Consider the following 19,634-nt stretch of genomic DNA (forward strand, 5'->3'; position numbering starts at 1 on the left):
CTCTAAATATCTCAAGCTCCACCTATTTATCCCTTCTCTCCCACCCCCACCCCCCCACCACTGGAACTCTGATCCTTTTATTGCTTCCATTGTTTTGCCTTTTCCAGAATGTCCTATCGTTGGAATCACACAGTGTATAGACTGGCTTTTTTCATTTAGTAATATGCATTCAATATTCCTCCTTTTCTTCTTAAAGTTTGATAGTTCATTCTTTGAGGTTGAATAATATTCCATTTTATGGATGTACAACAGTTTGCTTATTTATTTACCCGCTGAAGGACATCTTGGTTGTTTCCAGTTTGGGGCAATTATGAATATAACTGTTATAAACATTTGTGTGCAGGTTTTTGTGTGGACATAAGTTTTCCATTCATTTGGGTAAATTCCTATGAACTTGATTGCTGAATCATATGGAAAGAGCATGTTAGCTTTGTAAGAAACTGTTAAACTGTCTTCCAAAGTGGCTGGCAATGAATGACAGTATCTGTTGCTCCACACCCTTGCCAGCATTTGGTGTTATTTAGTGTTTTGGATTTTAGTCATTCTAGTAAGTGGTATTTTATTGTTGTTTTAATTTACAATGCCCTTATGACATACTCCCTTAAGCATCTTTACATATGCTTATTTGTCATCTGTATATCTTGTAAGGTGTCTGTTCAGATTCTTTGCCCACTTTTTAATTGGGTTTGAGTTTAAAGAGTTCTTTTGTATATTTGGGATACGAATCTTGTATAAGATATATATATATATTTTACAAACACTTTTCTCAATCTGTGGCTTGGCTTTTTAGCTTTCTATACACTTAACAGTGTCTTTTGTGGAGCATAAGTTTTAACTTTAATGATGTCCAACTTCCAATTTTTCTTCCATGAATTGTGATTTTGGTGCTGTATCTAAAAACTCACTGCCAAACCCATGATCACTTAGATTTTCTCTTATGTTATTTTCTAGAAGTTTTATAGTTTTGTGTTTTACTTTTATGTCTGTGATCAGCTTTGAATTAATTTTTGTGAAAGGTCAGTATCTACACTTATCTATTTGAATGTGGATGTTCCAGGACCATTTGTTAAAAAGACTATCTCCACTGAATTGTCTTTGTTCCTTTGTCGAAGGTCAATGGACTACATTTATATAGGTCTATTTCTGGGCTCTCTATTCTGGTCCATTGATCTGTTTATTCTTTCACCAATACCACAATGCCTTAACTACTGGAGTGGAGCTTTATGGTAAGACTTGAAATTGAGTAGTGTTAGTCCTGACTTTGTTCTTCAATGTTGTGTTGGCTCTTCTGGTCTTTTGCCTGTCTATATAAATTTTAGAATCAGCTTGTCAATATCCACAAAATAACTTGCTGAGATTTTAAATGGAATGACATTGAATCTATAGATCAATTTGGGAAGAGCAGACATATTGATAATATTGAGGTTTCCTATCCATGAACATGGGCTATTTCTCCATTTATTTAGTTTTTTTATTTCTTTCATCAGTTGTAGTTTCCATCATACAGATCTCAGAAAACTTTCATTAGATTTATACCTAAGTATTTCATTTTTGGGAGTGCCAATATAGACATTGTGTTTTAAATTTCGAATTCCACTTGCCCACTGCTGCTATATAGGAAAGTGATTGACTTTTGTATATTAACCTTGTTTCTTCTAACCTTGCTATAACTGCTTATTAGTCTAGGAGTTATTTTGTAAAATTTTTTGGACTTTCTACATAGACAATTATGTCATCTGTGAAGAAAAAACCATCTGTACACTTTTTATTCCCTTTCTTCTCTTACTCTATTAGCTAAGACTAATGTAAATAGTGTTGTGTTTTAAATTTCAAATTCCAAGTCTTCATTTTTGGTATACAGGAAAGCAGCCTACTCTGTCTTCTTGGTTAGTCTGGTTAAAATTTCATCAAATTTATTGATCTTTTTTATTTTTTAAAGTCTCAGCTTTTGGTGTTGTTGATCTTCTCCACTGTTTTCCCATTTTCAATCTCATTGGTTTCTGATCTAATTTTCTTTAAACATTTTGTAGTGAGGGGATTACTTCTCTTTTTAAACATTTTTAAAATAAGCTTTGTTTTAAATTGATACATAAGTGTCCGTATTTATGGGGTACAGTAGGTTTCAATACATATATAATTACTTTCAAACATAAGAAAAAGTAATGTGAAAACTAAAGTACACATATTTATTTTAAAACATTTGTCATATTTGCTAATAAATTTATAAGGAACAAAGAATGCCTGAATCTACTTAAAAGAACCTTAATCTCAAATGAAGTAAAATATATAAATAATCAGCAAACTTCTTATTAACTTGTAGAAATGTAGTTTATTTCATGCAAAGCTACATTCTTTCCTATATTTTAACAGCTAATCAAATAAACATTTCAAAGAATTCCTTACATCACAATAAATTAAAATACTACAAAGGAACTGCAAGTCAATGAATTTATCAAAACCAAACTGAGAGAACACTATGCATAGATAAGGCCAAAGTTACTAATTTGCTTACAGGTAGCACTTTGCAGCTTTTTCTAAATACGTATTTGAAAATGTAGTTAGAATCTACAGAGAAAAAAATAGTTTAATCTACAACCCAATGATCAGATAATGAAACATTTGTCATTACGTATCAGGTAGCAATGGCTAACTAAAGATAAATTTGGCATCATGCACCGAAAAGGACCACAGTAACATTTTGAAAAATTGTGATCATATGCACATTTGAAAAGATTAATTTTCTATTTCACCTAATCAACTGAATTGGATAAAGGCAAAATAACAAGTATTTTATTAATGCAATGCAGAAATTAGGTTTTTGGTATATTAATAATTTGCTTGTGTATTGGTATATATAAACATCACTGAAGGGATCTAGGAGTATTTCAAGCTCACACTGGACTACTGAACTTTAGAATACTGTCTTAAGGAAACAGGTCTGGGCAGAACTTATTTGAGATAGATTTTAAAACTATTTAAAAGCAATACTACAATTAGTTACTTACAAAAACATTTATAAAAATTAAATATCAGAAAGTGAGAACATCAATATTAGAGCTCTGTTGTATCATTCAATGTTATAATTTATAAATACATATTATAGTAGCTTAAAACACAGGTCTACATATTTTCTACCTTCTAAAATAAGAAAAATCCTTCAAGTTGTTTTCAAAATATGAACAAAAATCCATTGGATTGCTTTTAAAAAATAAATACACCGTCTCTCCCCTACAACTTGGTATGCTAAGTAGGGAAGATGCTTGCCAGCATTGTTGAGAAATACAGTTCCAAATTAGTAGGCTAATAACATTTATGTCAGTATCAACTCTAAATGGTGTTGTACAGTCAGCTTAAATAAATTATGATTTTACCCTACATATGTCTGCAATAGTAAATCATTCTTTCTACTCTTTTGAACTAAGTACAGTAAAATTCTTTCACAAAATAATCTGAGATCAAGATAACCACAAAAGGAAATATTTTCAGTGAAAAACAGTTAATTTTTCCCAAGGAGTGTGTAAAAAACAAATGTCTTTTAGGATATTGATGAGAAGAGGAACATGCCAATATTCTTGCTTTATTAACAGATTTAAAAATTACAGTGAGTCCTCAATTGACCTCAATGGACCAATGGCTGGGTACAGAAGGAATCAGAGGCGAGGACATGTTCCTGCTGCGGTGGGAAGTAAGACAGAGCAGGACTACGGCCTGCCGTACTGGAGGAAATTGCTCCTAGGGCCTTGTCTCCAGGAGTTGGGAAAGGGGAAAGAAAACATTGCCCAGTCTTCCAAGTCTCTGGGCAAAAAGTCACTGAGTTGGAAAGAAGTACCTCATACAGATGGGAATTCATATTTTAGAAGGCCTTCTGTAACCTTATATTGTTTCAACGCTCCTAAGAAAAGTTTTGATGATGTATGTTATCAATTCCTTTTCATAAAAAGATGTCTCAAGAATCTAAATAAATCTTAAATTTTGGGGGGAAATCTATTTTTATGTAAAAATATTACACTGAAAACAATTTATTTACTGATGTGTCCTCTTTAGTGACCTAAAAGATACACTGAGCCAGCATACTTTACATTTGTATTCAGATGTTGCTTAGTTGTCTAGCAAAATCCGTTTGACTACTTTAGGTACAATATTGCTATTTCAAGCAGTGGGATTTGTAGTCAGAACTAGCTCCTTCGGAGTGTACCACTCATCAAAAACAACTCTGTACACAAAACAGAAGGAAAATCTTTCAGCACATTAAAAGGCATACTATAAACATAGGCCTCAGAAAGGAAGAAAGGTATAAAGGAATGAGAGAGGACATAAGAAAAGAAAGACAAAACCCTAAATCTACTTACTTCTTAACATTTAGAATTTAATACAATCCATTACATTTGATGATTCAAGTATGCTAAGATTTTTCAGGGACATATTTTGTCGCTTAGTGCAAATATACTTGTAATTTTTAGGCATGATCCCCTGAAATCACGAGTAAGAAACTCACCTTACTAAACAGGTGAATTATAATATAGAGAGTTTATTTTTTCTGTAATGTGGTAATCAGCACACCATCAAGAACATTCCCTAAACCTATTAATGCTATAAAGAATGAGGTTTGTAACTGAATGTAAATTAAATTTCTCCATTAATGTGCTAAAATATACTTTTAAAAAACCACACACATTGACTTTCCTATGCTCATTTAATTTGGGATACATCCAGCTTAAATTTCAGAACTGATCATCTAATCAAAGAGTAGTCCAAAAAAATCAACTGGCAGAATGTTTTTTTGAATGTCTGGATTGTCAAATTTTCTGATCTATTCTTTATAAAGGGAAAACCCTTGAATCTTTTGATTTAGTTCTTACCATTTTTGTGAAATGAGGGCCTCTTAAGCAATGAGATCATTCAAAAGCCCTTGTATTCATCTGGTAAGAGAGCAGATTTTAATAATTAAACTTATACTTTCTTTTGTTTTTTACAAAAATGCTCTACTGATAACAAGTTATTTATGTTGTAAAAGAAGTTAATTAGTAATTTAGAGGCGATTCATTAAATTAATAGATTATTATTATTTTCTGCAATAGTTATTCTGAATTACTGGCTTACTGAATATTCTTACCTAACAACTATTTAAAGAATAATTTGGAAAATTTTAAACAAATACTTTTTATCAAGTCATAAAGTCATCCAAAATTACCAGAAATAATTCTTTAAGAAATGTACTCTGCATGTAAAGTACATGTGTTTAGTAGTCCTATTTTGCAGTAGATGTCATTATATTTCAATAAGCTTCTCAAAAGAGAAAACTTCTACCCATTACAGTTTTTCACACAAGGTGGCTTGACAAATATTAACTTGGTTCCCCAGCAATAAACTGAGTCTTCCAGGGTCAAGTCATTGCCTTCTGAACTCAAATTTATCCAACAAAATAACATTTTTATATGATTGTATATCACATTCTGTAAGACAAATTCTGCTTAAGAAGTTGAATATCCTGAATCACTGAAACAACCAAGTATTATTTTAAATATAACTTTAAAGTCATAAAGGAATCTATACTGGTTGTGAAGTGTATGCACGTATATACTTCAATTATTAGAACCATAAAAAATTTAATACTAAAGGAAAGTGGTAACATTACCTTATACATTCCTCCCAATTTACCTTAGGGCGTTATAAAAGTTAGTTATAAAAGTAATTGGCTAGTTTCTTTTCCTTTTCTGCTTCTGTTTCAACAACAGCATCTTAATTTCATGACAAAACCTGATGAGAAACATTATACTTAAGAAATTATTCCAAAGTAAACCCAAAGACTAAATAAAACAACACTACTTTCACAGGACTTTTGATGAATTAGTCCAAAAGCATTTTTGCTTTAGGGACTTGTAAACTTTTCTGTAATAACAAGAAACTGGACCCCTTTCTGGGATGATCATTTCCCCCATCCAATACCTTCAAGTATCACTAGGAAAAATAGCAGTTCTAAACTCCAGTACATAAACACCAACTCAACTTCCTCACAATGGCTTTGTAAGGTAGATCAGCAGGTAAATAGCAAGTATCATCTTCATTCTGCAAATGAAAGTGCAGAATGAAGCACCTGAGGCACTGAAGAGCTACGTGATTTGCCCAAGTTATTCAATTAGTCAATCATTAAATTACAAAGAGCATCAAATTATCTCTGCTCCTGGCTTATTGCTTTCTGGCCACACTTCACATGAAAAGACTGTAAGTATGTGTTCTTAAGTGTAGTCTATATGACCTTCAATCAGAGTAAGTCTATCCACTGACAATTATTTTAAAAGGGATCTAATCTCAAAGATCATAAAAACTCGAAGATCAAAATTTTCAGATAATGCGGATGATGCCCTATTCCTTTCAATATCTGCATAGAGCTGTGTTTTTAAACAACTTACATGATAATATTTATTAAAAAGAAAAAGAAAAATTTTAAATTTATGTCTTGGGGAAAGATTAACTTCACGTTAGGGGAACCATATAATTCATCTTCAAACTGGGATACTTGAGGGTGAAAGTAATCACTAGTAATAAACAGGATACTAGGTGTTACACTGAGACTGTATTAGGCAAGCTGAAGTATGGTCACCCAATGTAGCATGGATTCAGTAAGAGTTGCAAATATTCTAGGGACATAAGAAAACTCTCTGCAAGCATGCTGCGATCAAACATGTTCACTTTTCAATAAAACACTAGTGCTTTAAAAGATAATACATAAATTTAGCTTAAACACAAAGGTTAAAACAATCTATTTAGTAAGAATGTTTAGCCAACAAGTTATTACACATTTCTATTCTAATCTAGTTTTGTTTTCTATAAACCACAATTTAAGTATCAGTAATAACAGTAAATGGATTCACTTTTTACCTTTGAATAACCAGTTTTTTTCTCAAAAAGTATAAACAGGTACCTTTAAATATTGAAGGATTTTGTTGGACTCTTTGACTACTAAAAAAAAAACCAATTTTCCATTAATGCCTAGGATTTATCCTTGAATGGCATAATCAACATTTAAATCAATATGTTAAATGATAAGTGTGAACATAGCTTTCTGAAATGAAAATCTTTTACAAAGCAATACCAGAAGCATAAAAACATCCAGTTACTACAAAGACTGAAGGAATACTATATCACCTGATTATAGTACACATGCTAAATACACAGACACGCATCAGTTGAAGTATAATCTTAATCCTCCACTAGTTTGCAAACAGATTTGAAAAAGCACTTTTTACATTCAGTTATGTCTAGTAAGTAAGCCTTGTTTTAAGACACGAGTTTTATCAATACAGTTATTATTTGAGGTCTCCATTCACTTACATTTCTTTGGAAAATACAGGTTGAATATAGTTTTTAGAAGTAACAAAAATGTAAGTCACAATAACAAAAGTGTATATAATATTATTTAGTATAACTTATGGCTTCCTTGAATCTTTAAAATAACTCTCTTGAAAAAAAATTAATCTGAAACAAACTGAACTGCACGTTCTTAACATATGTTGATCTTTTTCAAAATCCTTCCACTGTAACTGTACTTCTAAGGCAGACGCTTAGGAAATGATATGTAATAAATCTTGTTGGAAAAGGTGATACTCTATTCAATGCAAATTAAACTATTATTCCTAAGATATAATTAATTCTCAGTGCCTTTTTTGTTATCTTGACACTTTTCACTGAGTACAGAGGAAACTCTAGGGTACACAGATGTTCATCAAGACTGAACTGATGTGTTGACCTTGGTTAGTGGTCCCACAAACTTTTTCAGACTTTAAACATCATTAAATATGTCACTGCGAGACATTGAGAGATATCGTCCACCAGGCTGATACCTAAAAAGGGAACATAAAGAAATGACCTGAGGCATCAAAAATAATAAAGGAAGACAGGAAAACAAGAATACATTAAAAGGGAGTGGTCATGTAATTTGTAAGTACTGTAAAATCTAGTCAGTAGCTGAAAGCAGAAACTTACTCTCCAAGTATATTATCCAAAAGGACTTAATTATAAATCAACCAGCAACTGTTTTAGACCCTAGAATATACGCATGACAGAGTGAGAGATGTAAAAAGAAGGGGCGGGGGATGTAACACATCTGGGAGATTAATCAATTCAATAACCACTCTCAATTGTTGCATATAAATATAACCTAGGTTCTTACTGCATATAGGCAATACTACAGTAAACATTTTCGTGCACATATTTTGCTTTTATTTAATTACGTCCTTATAGCATAATGGCTAAAAGTACAGACTCTGTAGCCAGAATACTGGAGTCTGAATGCCTGATTTGCCATTTACAAGTTGTGTGACTCTAGGCACTTTACTGAGCCTCTCTGGATTTAAATCCAACTGAATTTGCAACCATACAATTACAATATTTTTGTTAAAGGGCTTAGAATAGTGTCTGGCATCTAGACACTGCTATGCAGCAGTTACTAAATATAATAAATTTCACAAACGGGACAATCAGAAATAGGCATATAAATATTGTTGTGATCCTTTGCTATATATTTCAAGTATTCTTTCTTATTTATAATACCACTAGTATTGTATGAAGATAACAATTTTAGTTACCATTACTGGATGATATAATTTTTAAAATATAAAAGCATTAGAAAGTCTAAAAAGGTATCAAAAGTTACTTAGTATATTTTTTATTATTAGTGAAAATGAACATTTTCCTTTACTTATCGCTTGTTTACTTTTAGCTTTACTTACTTATTTTCAATCTTGTCAAGTCAATGTGTTATTAAAATTGTAGAGGAATGCTGGAGCTAAAATGTCACAGCTAGAACTTACCTTCCTGATTCAGATTCAAGAGGATCATCAGTGAATGTTTCTGCATTAAAATCCAAAGGTTCTGCATCTTGGAGAAGTTCTATCCGGTCCCTCTCAGTCCTGTTATTAGCCCTGGTATATTTGAATGCAGCTGCAAAGGAAGGGGGAAAAATGTCTACTTCCCTACTGTCTTTTAACTTATGGGTCACAGTCTATGGAGGTACAGAAAGAAAAATCAAAATTCCAAGGAATCTGAATTTTCATTCTGAAGACAAAGAACATAAGAAAAGATAACTACATGGTTCCTTAAAATCACATTAAAATTATAAGCAGTATAATAGAATATAGCAAGGAAAAGTTCTCTAGACTTGTAGTTAGCTAAGAAGCTCTAAGCTCAGAAGCAGATACAGTGCAAACATTTCATTAGTGTAACTCAGAATTAACATTTAACTATGGTATCACGATGGTGAAACTGTTCATTAACAAAAGTAGTTTGAGTTGGTTTTACAGTAAACCTCATTTCTTGGCTAGGACTTTAAGGTGTAATCAGCTCAAACTCTTAAAAAAAGGTGTCTTTTTACCATAAGGCAAGAGTATGGGTAGCACTAGCCAATAGAAATAGAATGCAAGCCGATATTTAATTAGAAATTTTCTAGTAGCTATATTAAAAAAAAGAAACAAGTGACATTAATTTTAATATATTTAAACACAATATAGCCAAAAGATTATCATTTCAACATGTTGCAAGAGCTCAATAGCCACATGTGGCTAATGATTATCATACCAGACAGCAGATAAAGAAAACTAACTCTCCCTTCTCTATGTGGATAGGGATTTCTTTATAAACAAACCAAATTTTCACAATGTTGTTCACAGGAGTCCAAGTAGATTTACAATAGCTTTATGATATAGTTCTTTCTGAAAACTTAACGCAAGCCAATTCTATCATATTTACATTTTTGTAAGCTTGGACTTTGTCCTAAATGCAAATCTCTTCATCTTTTCTCTCACTCATTCAGCAAATCGCAATTGCCCAATACATGCTAGATTCTCTCTAATTCATCATCCTATGACTTTGTGACTCGTCTTCTCTTAAGCATTCTCCCGTCTTGCCAGGTCTTTCTATTCTGTAAACTTCCTTCCACTCTATGGTAAGCAAGCGTCCAAATCCCTTTACAGAATCCTATTTCCTAGTTTTAACTAAAGCTTTAGCCCTTTCCTATTTATTCTACCCTAAAGTCCTTCAAATAAATCCTTATCTTTTCATCTCCAGGAAAACTGCCTTATTTTAGACCCTAATCATTTCTTGACTGTATTACCAAACAGTCTCTGAAATGGTTTCTACGTCTCACTTCCCCAAGAATTATGCTTTATACTGCCATCAAATTCATTTTTCTAAACCAAAAATCTTATCATGCTTCTTCCCAGATTGAAATCTTACCTTTAGGTCAAAATCCAAACTTTTTTTTTTTTTTTTTTTTTTTGAGATGGAGTCTTGCTCTGTCGCCCAGGCTGGAGTGCAGTGACATGATCTCGGCTCACTACAATCTCCGCCTCCTGGGTTCAAGTGATTCTCCCATTTCAGCCTCCTGAGTAGCTGGGATTACAGGTGCATACCACCATGCCCAGCTACTTTTTGTATTTTTAGTAGAGACGGTGTTTCACCATGTTGGCCAGGCTGGTCGTGAACTCCTAAGACGGCCTTAGGTGATCCGCCCACCTCAGCCTCACAGGCGTAAGCCACCGTGCCCGGCCCCAAATACAAACATTGGAGAATGACAATATCTGCTCCCCAGCTACTCTGTGGCATCCTCTCTTATTAGCCTCCCCATGCTTAGGCTTTAGTTACAGAGAAAAACATGCATTTTCCCAAAGGTTCTCTCATGCCACAACGTCCTGCACTTAGTCTCCCTTCTAATTAAAATACCCTTCACCTGGCTAAGTCCTATTCATTCATTCTTAAATACTCAGCTAAACATGTCCTTATTACAGAAATATTTCTTCATTATAAAAACTCTTTCCTAAGATAAGCCCTGTTTTTCAATCCCCAAGCTGAATTCCTTCTGCATCTGGTGTGCATCCTTCCATCAGAGCTGTCATGAGAAATCTACAATATCATACATAATCTGTAATTAAAATATTTTCAACATTTCTATTTAGCTCTTTTGTATAGTTTCCATCTCTCTGGTGAAATTCCCCCTATCTGTTCATGCACATTGTCCAAGCTTTCCATCAGATCATTTAACATGTCAACTGGTTATTTTAAAGTCATTGCACTGTCTGATAATTTCAACATTTGAGCCACCTCTGGGTCTGGTATGTTCACTATTTTATGTTTTGAAAATGGCTCATATTATCTTACTTTCTTGTATATCTCATAATTTTGGGTTAAAAGTCAGACAATATGTGTAAAAGAAGGAAAAGATGGAGAGAAATCATAGTTTTATGCCCAGAATGGGCACATCTCTTCTGTTAGATCATCACTGTTGAGGGCTGGAATCACTCAACCTATAGTTGATCTGAGTTTGGATTTGGTTGTTGCTTTAGTTTCCTTAAGTCCCCACAGACTTCACATTTCTCTAGTAATGAAATCCTATGACCTTGTACTTAGTAGGGCCTCAAGTGTCAGATGGTTTCTCTCAGTATTCTTTTTCCACTCTCAGATTTCAGTAGTCCCTGCATGGATATGGACATGCCACAGAGGTAGTCTTCCCCATGTTTCTATTCCTCTTCCAACAATTGACTACTATTGCTTGGTACTCAGTGCGAAACTTGTAGCTGAGTGGGTGAGAGTGCTCAGTTTTTCTCCTCCACCCTCAGTCTTAAACCCTGTGCACTGAAGCCTCAGTGGTGGGGCTCTTTCAGCAATCTTACATCTCTCCCAAAAACAGCCTCTTCCTTCTACTCAGTTCAAGGTACTAGGCAAAAACTGGTTTCTTGGCATAGCTTCTGCATCATGTCAGTGTGGGGTCAGTGCTATAGGAAGGTTTCCTAACCCACCTGGTGGCAGATGGCTTCTGTCTGGTATCAGTCCCTCACTCAATTATGAGCATCCTGAGGACAAGAAATATACCTTCTTTGTATTGCTGTATACCTGGGAATATGCCTAACTTACATGGTTCAGTCAATAAATTATTATAAAAATGACCAAATAACCTATACCTACTAATAGGAAAGAAAAACATCAAGGTAAGTTGTAGAAATAAACACCTGCCTAGAACATACCTGGGATAAGTGCTTACATTATTTAGGGTTAGTATACTTAAAACCACTCATTTCATGCTCCAGTTTCTCTTTTCCCTACCACAGTACATATTTGAGCTTCCCCTTCCTTCTACATACTGAGGAATGCAGAAAAAAAAAGTCACTGCAAATATACCATTTATAATTCTACACAGGCATTTCCGGATGAGTATTCTAACACTCAATCTCTATGCAAGCAAGCATAAGAAAACAATTTCCAAGTGAACTAGAAAAACTACTTACAACGGTTGGTATTAACATCTGAGAAGTTTGACTCTTTAGGGTCAGTATGAATATTTCTGTTCCTAGTGGAATCTTCTCTATTGTGTCCATAACGTTCTTTCCATTCCTAGAAAAGAAGCACAAATAATCATATGATAAGAGAAGAGAAAATAATTCATTAAAGTCAAGAGATTATAATTAAATTATATTAAATATAATTTAATTATTTTCATCAGAGATTCATTAATCAATATAATTATCCTAGTATCTTTAAAAATCATAGGTCAATGTTTTTATTTTTACATGATTTATTGAAGTCACAGTCTCTACAAACTTCAACTTTTACAAATGACATAGAGACATTTTTGCTAACTTTGGTTGTTATTCATGTATCTAAAATGTAAAACAATATTACTAAAACAAGGTTACTTTGACCATGCAAAAGTTGAGAACCCATAATGACTATTAGATGTTAACAAAATTTTCTTTCACTCAAATAAACTACAAATATTAGAGAGCTAAAAAGTCAACAGCTAAAGTTGTATACAAACATAATTAGTCTATGACTCACACGGCATTGTGTATTATCTTAAATGCAGTAAAACCATATTAACTGGATTCTACTCATTAAATTCTTAGAATTGAAAGGGACATTAGAAGTCACCTAATACAACTTTCCACGCAGTGCAGGGTCTCATTCTAAAACATCCTTGCCAGATGATTTTGGCTCTCTGACTAGATAGCATGTAATTTTCAATGTCTGAGAAGCCTATTGCAATTCTGGTAAATTGTATAATTTAGAAATTCTCATAGAGAAGAGAAATCTATCTCTAGTAACTTCTACTCTTTGGTTCTAGTTTTGCCTTCTAAAATAAAGAAGATACACATATATGAAGATACACAAAGACAACTATTAAGTCTCCTGTTAGTTTTTACTTTGCCAGTATATACACCCATTTGTTAAAAAAAAGTGTGGTAATTATTATTAGATTTTACCCATTTTTTGCCTTTTCATTTTCCAGGAGGTTAGTTTGCCTCAGAAAATGGAGGCTTAAAGAAAAATTAAGGAGGAATAAAATTAATGTCACAGCACCAAAAAAAGAGAAACAATTTTAAAGCAATCAAATCACTTTAATAGCAAGAATACACAAATTTATGTATTTATTCATTCAACAAATATTCACAGAGCACCTGCTTTAGGCAAGAAGCTGCTCGATGCTAAACACAAAGTAATTTATTACTAATGACTTTTAGAACAGGTCTATCAGGATACTTAGCGTATATACCTGAAAGGATTAAAATTCCCTTTCTTTAAAAATATATCTTATAATATTTTCCCACTGTTTTTTTTTCTGTCTTTAGCTAATTATTCCAAATTAGTGAGATTCTTAAGGAATTAAATTTCAAATTAATCATCAGATTACAGAAATTAATGCTGTACTTACTCTTCTTCGATTTTCACCTTCTTCTTGCCTTTGCCTTTTTCTCTTCTCTAAAGACAGAAAAATGATCTCAAATATGGTATAACATGGTTTAATCAGACATAGTGCAACTGAAGTAAAGATATCGGGCTATGACCGATATTTCTTTTAAATTATCACAAAATTAAATGTTATAGGTTATTGCTGGAAAGAATTTGAGAGGTTACCTTACTCAGTAGTGAATGCCTTCTCTATTTTTGTTGCAGATGGCCCTGTAGTCTCCGTTTAAATAACTTTGGTGAAGAAAGAGTTCTTTCTCACAATGACCTGAAATTTGTTTTTCTGTAAATTCTATTCTCTTTTATTCCTGTCTTCTAAGTTAAGTTCATACTTCTTTTCTTTCTGTATGAGTCGCTTTCCTTGTTACTCTCATTAGGTTATAGACATGATGTTTTCACTTTTTTTTCCCCCCACAGGATACGCCCTACAGACTCATAATTCTAGCTGTCCTTCTCTAAATACCTTCTAATTCATCAGTTTTATTCTTAGAAATCTCACCCAGGACTGGATGTGCTGTGCCATATGAGGTCTAATAGGAGAGCATGTGAAGGCTACACTAGCTTATTTTGGAGCTGCAGTACATTTTGTCTTACATTCAACTCATAATCACACAAAAGCCCCAGACTCAAGTAGGGAGAATGTTTAAGAACCAATGTCCCAAAAGTCAAGTTTTTTTCCCTCCATGCTATCATCACTTTGAACATCAGTAAATTTGATACACTCAGTTTTGTGATTTGATTCTACTAGAGTGCCATGTATTCTAACAGGCTGTTAATGATCATCACATTCTAAAAAAGTAGCCTTTGTTTGAATGATTTCCCATGCAGTATCAAACTGATGATTCTTTAAATTAATGAGTTTTATAGTTGTACAGAACTTGGCAAATATGTTTCAAGGTAAACATGAAAATGATTCCAAGACCATACAAGGGTGTTATCTCGCTGCAGACATACTAATAATTAAAGCTTCAGAATTTTTTAAAGACAGATAAAACAGTTATTTATGTTTTCAAATTATTTTTGCTAGGAAGGCTATATGTACATTTTTAGCTAAAAATTTGCATTAATTTATAATTTCTTAGGATTAAAAATTATTCACAAACTATACAAATATTAATTTTGTATTTTGAGCCTTAGCCCTTAGTATTTTCCCTTCATTTATTTTAAAAGACAAATCTTACCTTTTCTGATTAATTCTTTTCCTTCATTAACTAAGTCTGATGTCATATCATCATCTCCCATAAACTGCTGGAAACCAAGAAGATTCAAACAACGGGTTCCCAAACTAATAAAAGCAGATTTTTTAAAAAGACAAACATTATTTCACATTGTAAAGATTTAGATGAATTGCTCTTTAGCATTGTCATTCCAAAAGAAGACTAGGCTTCATTATCTGTTATCATACAGTTATCTATAGTCACATCTAACATGCTTCAGGAAGTACCACTTATCTCCCTTTCTAAGAAGCATACGCCCTGTACTTCACTGATTAGGGTATGCACTATATTCAGGTTTCTTATAGATGTCAATTAAGTCAAGTTATCAGCATAGCTTCAGAAAACAATTATACCAAGATGCTAAAATGATAACTATAATAATGTAAGAGCAATTCTTTTTCCTCTGATCGAGTTAACTATTTAGCTTTTATACACTACAAATTGATTACTATATCTTATCTGAAGGCTACTACCTTATATCTTATTTGCTATTTACTTTAAATTTGTTATACAAGACGAGAATACTGAAAATATGGAACACAAGGAAGGAAATGATAGGTGAATAGGCAGGATTAATATGTGTTAAGATCCAACTATACATCAGATAATTTATGGGTGCCTTCTTATTTAATTTTTACTATCACTCTAAGAGATAAATATCACGTTACAGATAAGAAAACAGGCCTAAGGGGTTAAATGCTTTGCTAAAGATCCCTTAATAAATGACAGACCTAGAATTTAAATCCCAGAGAAAACAAAAACCAAGCAGCTCTTTTTATTATATTAGTTCTGAAACTTTTTCAATGTACTTCTATGCAGAGAGGGAGGAAAAGGGAGGAGGAGAAGGTGGTGAAGGGGAGAGAGACAGAGAGACGGAGGGAAAACAGGAAAGCAATTTAGAAAAAGTGAAGATCGCCATTCCATTTTGCACTAAAAATGTGTAAACATCTAGCTAATCCATAATATATCTACTTGTTTCATTCATATAAAAATGTTTTTTATGCATTACCATTGGGTAAAGTTGGGGTTTTGTAGATGATCATGCTAATTCTCTGACTTCAAACATTTCCTTACCATCTTCATATCCTTATGGGAGTACTATACTCCGGGATGAGAAGCTTAGAATTAGGTCTCTGTCTCTGGGAAAGTTTTATCTTTGTCTAAAGTGTCAGGAAACAATATTATGCTCTCTAGGCAGGTAAGTCTGAATATTCACTCTGGATGTGGCTGTGTTGCTAATAGTGTGGGAATTAGACTAATTATGGCAGCATCTCAAATGAAAATGAACTTATCGAGTCAACCTATCATTGAAATGTCAGTAAGGCACTGCTTCAGGTGTTTCTATAACAGAAAATCTATTTTGTGAGTTAATCTGAAAATTAAGGAATACAACCTCTTTTTTTCCCTTAAAGATAAAATGGCACTCAAAGTTTATCCTGATTAACTCTAGAAAGACACTTTTAATGATTATATTTAAGTTTAACAATTTTGCTTTCAGACATAGCGATTCCTTATAGCTAAGATTTTATAGTTGACAGAGCATTATTCTGCCCCATATCACTTGATCTATATAACCATCTAATAAGGTAAGAAGAAATGCTAATCTTGCCAGCATAACTGTAATATTAAAAAAACATTTACACATTACAAGTTCTTAATGTTCCACTTTATTAACTGTTCAAATGATTAAGCACATAATAAAAACATAGTTTTAGGCACACAAAGTATGATTAGTCTCTTCTTTTAACACATCATTTTCACACTGTAGATCTGTTACTGTCTCCTCCACCTAAAGAAAACACTCAAAATAATAGATTTGCTATCAGTTCATATTAAAAGCATTATTTTAAGGGAGAAGAACACCCCTCATATTGTCTTATGCCCTATTTCTGCCTCCAAAGAAAGAAGTAATAACTAAAACGCAGAAATGGAACCCACAGGCAGATAACCCAGCACCACGCTCTGGGCCTGGTAGTTAAAAATCAACCCCTGACCTAACTGCTTGTTTTATCTACAGACTTCAGACATTGTATGGAAAAGCATCGTGAAAATCCCTGTCCTGTTCTGTTCTGTTCTAATTACCAGTGCATACAGCCCCCAGTCATGTACTCCCTGTTTGCTCAATGTATCACAACCCTCTCACGCGGACTCCCTTAGAGTTGTAAGCCCTTAAAAGGGACAGGAATTGCTCACTCGGGGAGCTTGGTTTTTGGAGACGTGAGTCTGCTGATGCTCCCAGCTGAATAAAGCCCTTTCCTTCTACAACTCGGTGTCTGAGGGGTTCTTGTCTGCAGCTCGTCCTGCTACAATTTGAAGTTATGACCTTTTAGTTATTTTACTTATAAGAAAGTAAAATTGAACCAAAAAAGAGCCCGCATTGCCAAGTCAATCCTAAGCCAAAAGAACAAAGCTGGAGGCATCACGCTACCTGACTTCAGACTATACTACAAGGCTACAGTAACCAAAACAGCATGATACTGGTACCAAAACAGAGATATAGACCAATGGAACAGAACAGAGCCCTCAGAAATAATGCCACATATCTACAACTATCTGATCTTTGACAAATCTGACAAAAACAAGAAATGGGGAAAGGATTCCCTATTTAATAAATGGTGCTGGGAAAACTGGCTAGCCATATGTAGAAAGCTGAAACTGGATCCCTTCCTTACACCTTATACAAAAATTAATTCAAGATGGACTAAAGACTTAAATGTTAGACCTAAAACCATAAAAACCCTAGAAGAAAACCTAGGCAATACCATTCAGGACATAGGCATGGGCAAGGACTTCATGTCTAAAACACCAAAAGCAATGGCAACAAAAGCCAAAATTGACAAATGGGATCTCATTAAACTAAAGAGCTTCTGCACAGCAAAAGAAACTACCATCAGAGTGAACAGGCAACCTACAGAATGGGAGAAAATTTTTGCAACCTACTCATCTGACAAAGGGCTAATATCCAGAATCTACAATGAACTCAAACAAATTTACAAGAAAAAAACAAACAACCCCGTCAAAAAGTGGGTAAAGGACATGAACAGACACTTCTCAAAAGAAGACATTTATGCAGCCAAAAAACACATGAAAAAATGCTCATCATCACTGGCCATCAGAGAAATGCAAATCAAAACCACAGTGAGATACCATCGCACACCAGTTAGAATGGCCATCATTAAAAAGTCAGGAAACAACAGGTGCTGGAGAGGATGTGGAGAAATAGGAACACTTTTACACTGTTGGTGGGACTGTAAACTAGTTCAACCATTGTGGAAGTCAGTGTGGCGATTCCTCAGGGATCTAGAACTAGAAATACCATTTGACCCAGCCATCGCATTACTGGGTATATACCCAAAGGACTATAAATCATGCTGCTATAAAGACACATGCACACGTATGTTTATTGCGGCACCATTCACAATAGCAAAGACTTGGAACCAACCCAAATGTCCAACAACGATAGACTGGATTAAGAAAATGTGGCACATATACACCATGGAATACTATGCAGCCATAAAAAATGATGAGTTCATGTCCTTTGTAGGGACATGGATGAAACTGGAAAACATCATTCTCAGTAAACTATCGCAAGGACAAAAAACCAAACACAGCATGTTCTCACTCATAGGTGGGAATTGAACAATGAGAACTCATGGACACAGGAAGGGGAACATCACACTCCGGGGACTGTTGTGGGGTGGGGGAGGGGGGAGGGACAGCATTAGGAGATATACCTAATGCTAAATGACGAGTTAATGGGTGCAGCAAACCAACATGGCACATGGATACATATGTAACAAACCTGCACATTGTGCACATGTACCCTAAAACCTAAAGTATAATAATAAAAAATTCAATAGAGACTGTATTTTAAACAATATCTGTTTACTCATTACTGTAATGTTAGTAGATATTATCTGTAACAACTATAAATGGTATTGGAAGACTTAAATAAAGTAGGTAGATAAAATTTATTTTTCTCAGAAGAGTAAGCAATGAACATTTTTAAGTGTTTTTGAAAAAGTGGTATTTTGGGTATGTTATGGAGCACTTCAGCAATGAAAGAGGGCGGAGTACAGGATGAGGAGGCCTGACATGTAAAAAGAAGGAAAGACAGATGCGAGAAGCCAAGTACACCTATCCTTCAACTCCTTTTGAATCTCACTCCTGCCTAGATTCTACCATTCATTCTAATTCCATAAAAACAGCATCCCATGTACTTTCTGACACAGGAGAAAATTTCTCCTCTAGTCTTAATGTATAGCTTGATTACAATCAGTCCTCACCTGCTTTGTGCTGGCCATGGTTTGAAGCATCTAGACACCCAGCAATAATTATTGGAAAGCTCTAAGGCTTATTTATGTCATTAGAAAAAAGCTGGACACAAGGGTGTTTTGCAGGCTACGCTAGCTGTCAGTGTCAAAGGCCAGGACTTAGAGTTAACATTCTGTAATTAATCCTATCATTTTTTAGCCTAAATAGAATAATGTTAAAATAATATTTTTATTATAATAGAAGAATAACTCTACCTCTTTTTTCTCTAAATTTTTTAGAGGGGGAATCGCACCTGATCACTTAAGTAGTTCCTTCAAACTATCCCCAGCTTCTCCAAAGCTACAATAAAACAAACTGAAACTCAATCAGTAAATATTTAAAAGAGCTTTAAAGAGAAAGGATATCCAG

General features: G+C 33.8%; 1 protein-coding gene across 3 annotated transcripts in view; it reads right to left on the bottom strand.

Moving 5' to 3' along the window:
• Window positions 1-658: 658 nt before the first annotated feature.
• LMBRD2 (LMBR1 domain containing 2) overlaps window positions 659-19,634 on the bottom strand; it is a 58,714-nt gene continuing 39,738 nt past the window's right edge. For 2 of the 3 annotated variants that reach the window (XM_058430069.1, XM_058430068.1), the window contains exons 13-17: window positions 14,916-15,019; window positions 13,700-13,746; window positions 12,276-12,381; window positions 8,811-8,940; window positions 7,205-7,841 (exon numbers count right to left, since the gene is read on the bottom strand). In XM_058430069.1, coding sequence (XP_058286052.1) covers window positions 7,781-7,841; window positions 8,811-8,940; window positions 12,276-12,381; window positions 13,700-13,746; window positions 14,916-15,019 — 448 coding nt within the window. In that variant the 3' untranslated portion in view covers window positions 7,205-7,780. Of the gene's footprint in view, window positions 7,842-8,810; window positions 8,941-12,275; window positions 12,382-13,699; window positions 13,747-14,915; window positions 15,020-19,634 lie in introns of all 3 variants that reach the window. The other variant, XM_032135783.2, reaches the window with a different exon arrangement.

The sequence above is a fragment of the Hylobates moloch genome, unplaced genomic scaffold (assembly GCF_009828535.3).
Source record: "Hylobates moloch isolate HMO894 unplaced genomic scaffold, HMol_V3 SCAFFOLD_17, whole genome shotgun sequence".
Lineage (NCBI taxonomy): Eukaryota > Metazoa > Chordata > Mammalia > Primates > Hylobatidae > Hylobates > Hylobates moloch.